We start from the raw sequence: 2,216 nt of genomic DNA, 5'->3' as shown, positions 1-2,216 counted from the left end.
TTTTTTTTTTTTTTTCTTTCTTTCTTTTTTTTTTTTTTCTCTGGCCAACGAGGATCGTATTAGCGTATCCACATACTCACGTGTAGAGGGTAATGCATCGTGCGTGCAGCTCGTGACGACTAACAGGCATACACCGTGCCCGATGTCATTTATACTTTCTCTCCATAAACGCTTTTTGCCCTAATTCAATTGATATAAGACCGATCAATTTTGCATATTTCATGCGTGAACGATATTACTATGTCATTTATTTATGCAATAATAATTAATATATATCGATGAGAGATGGATTATTTTCTTATAAGCTCGACGATGTAAAGGGGTATATTTTATGTTACAATTGATGTGGAAATAACCGATCGATTTATCATTTAACGTAATTTATAGAAATTTTAATTCGTTATTTTATTCTTGAGTAACGCAGAGAAAGGACAAATTTAAAATAATATTTCTGAATAGAATTATAGTATACGCTGCGGAAATGCCAGTACCTGATTCACTTCGTAGAAAACTGTTGATCGAACATTCGAATAATAACTTGTCATGGTATGCTTATTATTCTCATTTGCAATGTACAGTGATTGAGCAAACATAATTGAATAGAGTACCCTACCCTATATACATGTACGAAATAAATTGTAAAGTAAAAGCGAGAAATATTTAAAAATATCTATTTTTAATGGTAAATATTATTTGAAAATTGCTTTTAAATCAATTTTCATGACTTTTAATCACATATAATTATACGTGACAATAAATATAATGGAATTCTTGGAATGCGTCGTGAAAGTATTGAACAAACAAGAATGGAATTTTTATATCTTTTATCGCTAACTTATTTTATAACTAATTATATCTTTAATATCCTATGTGGCTGATCGTGCCCACAACACCAGGTGCAACAACACTTGGAACGTTGTAAATTTGCACGGGTGGATGCACTCCCGCTAATCTTGTTGCCCTAAAATTTGGAGTGATGACCACTGGTTGTATACTTTTGAATCCGTTTAATTGTCGCGCCTGAAGAGAATTAAATTGTTGCCCCAAGTATCCTGGATACTTTGCTACCATGCCAGTTATACTTCCGTAGGGAATACCACCTGAAAATAATAAAAATGGCATAGAATAGAAAAAAATGGAATGGAAAGAATAGTAATAAAAATTTTATCTGTGTTAATTACAAGGTACGTATTATTTTTATATTTATTTAACTTTATTATTTTTCTAGGAATAAGGAAGCAGTCGATATCGTTTACTCAGTCGTTGAAGTCTCCAGTCTTTAATGCATTGAAATCTTCATGGATTATCAATCACAGGCGTTTAAAAAATAGGTAAAGTTTATTTTTATAATTTAATATTATTTTATTATCGTTATTTCAGAATGTAAGATTTTTTTTATTTCATTTTTAGATTTAATGTTTGAATTTGTGTGAAATATTCACGAACTTCAGTGTCGTCCTCTATTGTGATTTAATCGAATATAAAAAAACAATGATTGTCATAAAAATTTTCATAAAAATTAATCTATGTATTTAAAAATACAAAAAAAGAAAGATAATGGAATTGCTATTTGTGTATCTATTACTAACAAAAATTATTATTTTTTTTTTTTACAGATTTAAGTGAAAGGAAAATGGACAAACTGACTTACCATACGCCAATCCATTCACCATTTCTACGATTCCTGCGCTATCTGGTGCGACTGTCGATAAGTTCAGCAAACCAACGATAGTCAACAGCAAAATGGTCTGTAAACAATTAATTATCATCTTAAAAATAAAATATGATATTTCAAATGTTTCTCCTGCTCGATATGATATATTTTTGAAGCGGAAAATATTTTATTTTTTTCTTTTATATTTACTTTCAATCAGATATCATGTACAAAGATACCCATCTTCCCATATTATTGAAACAATGTTCAATTCGTTGATGTAAGAGAATTTAATCAGACATCAGATCCTTAATTAAAAAATTAATTAAAGATTAACAGCCAGCTTATTATCTTCCAAATCACAATTTCACAATGGCGGACAAAGTTAATGGCAACAAATGACAATCGACGATAGAAAGTGTGCCATTATTTGCATGTCAATTTTTTGCCTCGTTTCATTTTACCATAAACAGAACATTTCATAGACATTAGAACTTAGAAATCTAGCGAAACGTTAAAATAAACATGTTCGAAACATTAACTGCTAGATGTTAATCGTTCT

At 29.7% G+C, this 2,216-nt stretch overlaps 2 protein-coding genes across 3 annotated transcripts in view; both read right to left on the bottom strand.

The window, feature by feature from the left end:
* The window catches only part of LOC102680382, a 5,759-nt gene extending 5,362 nt beyond the window's left edge, over positions 1-397 (bottom strand). For both annotated transcript variants that reach the window (XM_006614465.2, XM_031509835.1), the window contains exon 1: positions 81-397. In XM_006614465.2, coding sequence (XP_006614528.1) covers positions 81-98 — 18 coding nt within the window. In that variant the 5' untranslated portion in view covers positions 99-397. The remainder of the gene's footprint in view (positions 1-80) is intronic.
* Positions 398-675: 278 nt separating this feature from the next.
* The window catches only part of LOC102679013, a 2,961-nt gene continuing 1,420 nt past the window's right edge, over positions 676-2,216 (bottom strand). The window contains exons 2-3 of the mRNA XM_006614456.2: positions 1,652-1,748; positions 676-1,100 (exon numbers count right to left, since the gene is read on the bottom strand). Of these exons, the coding sequence (XP_006614519.1) occupies positions 859-1,100; positions 1,652-1,748 (339 nt within the window). The 3' untranslated portion in view covers positions 676-858. The remainder of the gene's footprint in view (positions 1,101-1,651; positions 1,749-2,216) is intronic.

This window comes from Apis dorsata, unplaced genomic scaffold, assembly GCF_000469605.1.
Source record: "Apis dorsata unplaced genomic scaffold, Apis dorsata 1.3 scaffold_185, whole genome shotgun sequence".
NCBI lineage: Eukaryota > Metazoa > Arthropoda > Insecta > Hymenoptera > Apidae > Apis > Apis dorsata.
This window is presented reverse-complemented; position numbering and strand designations above follow the sequence as displayed.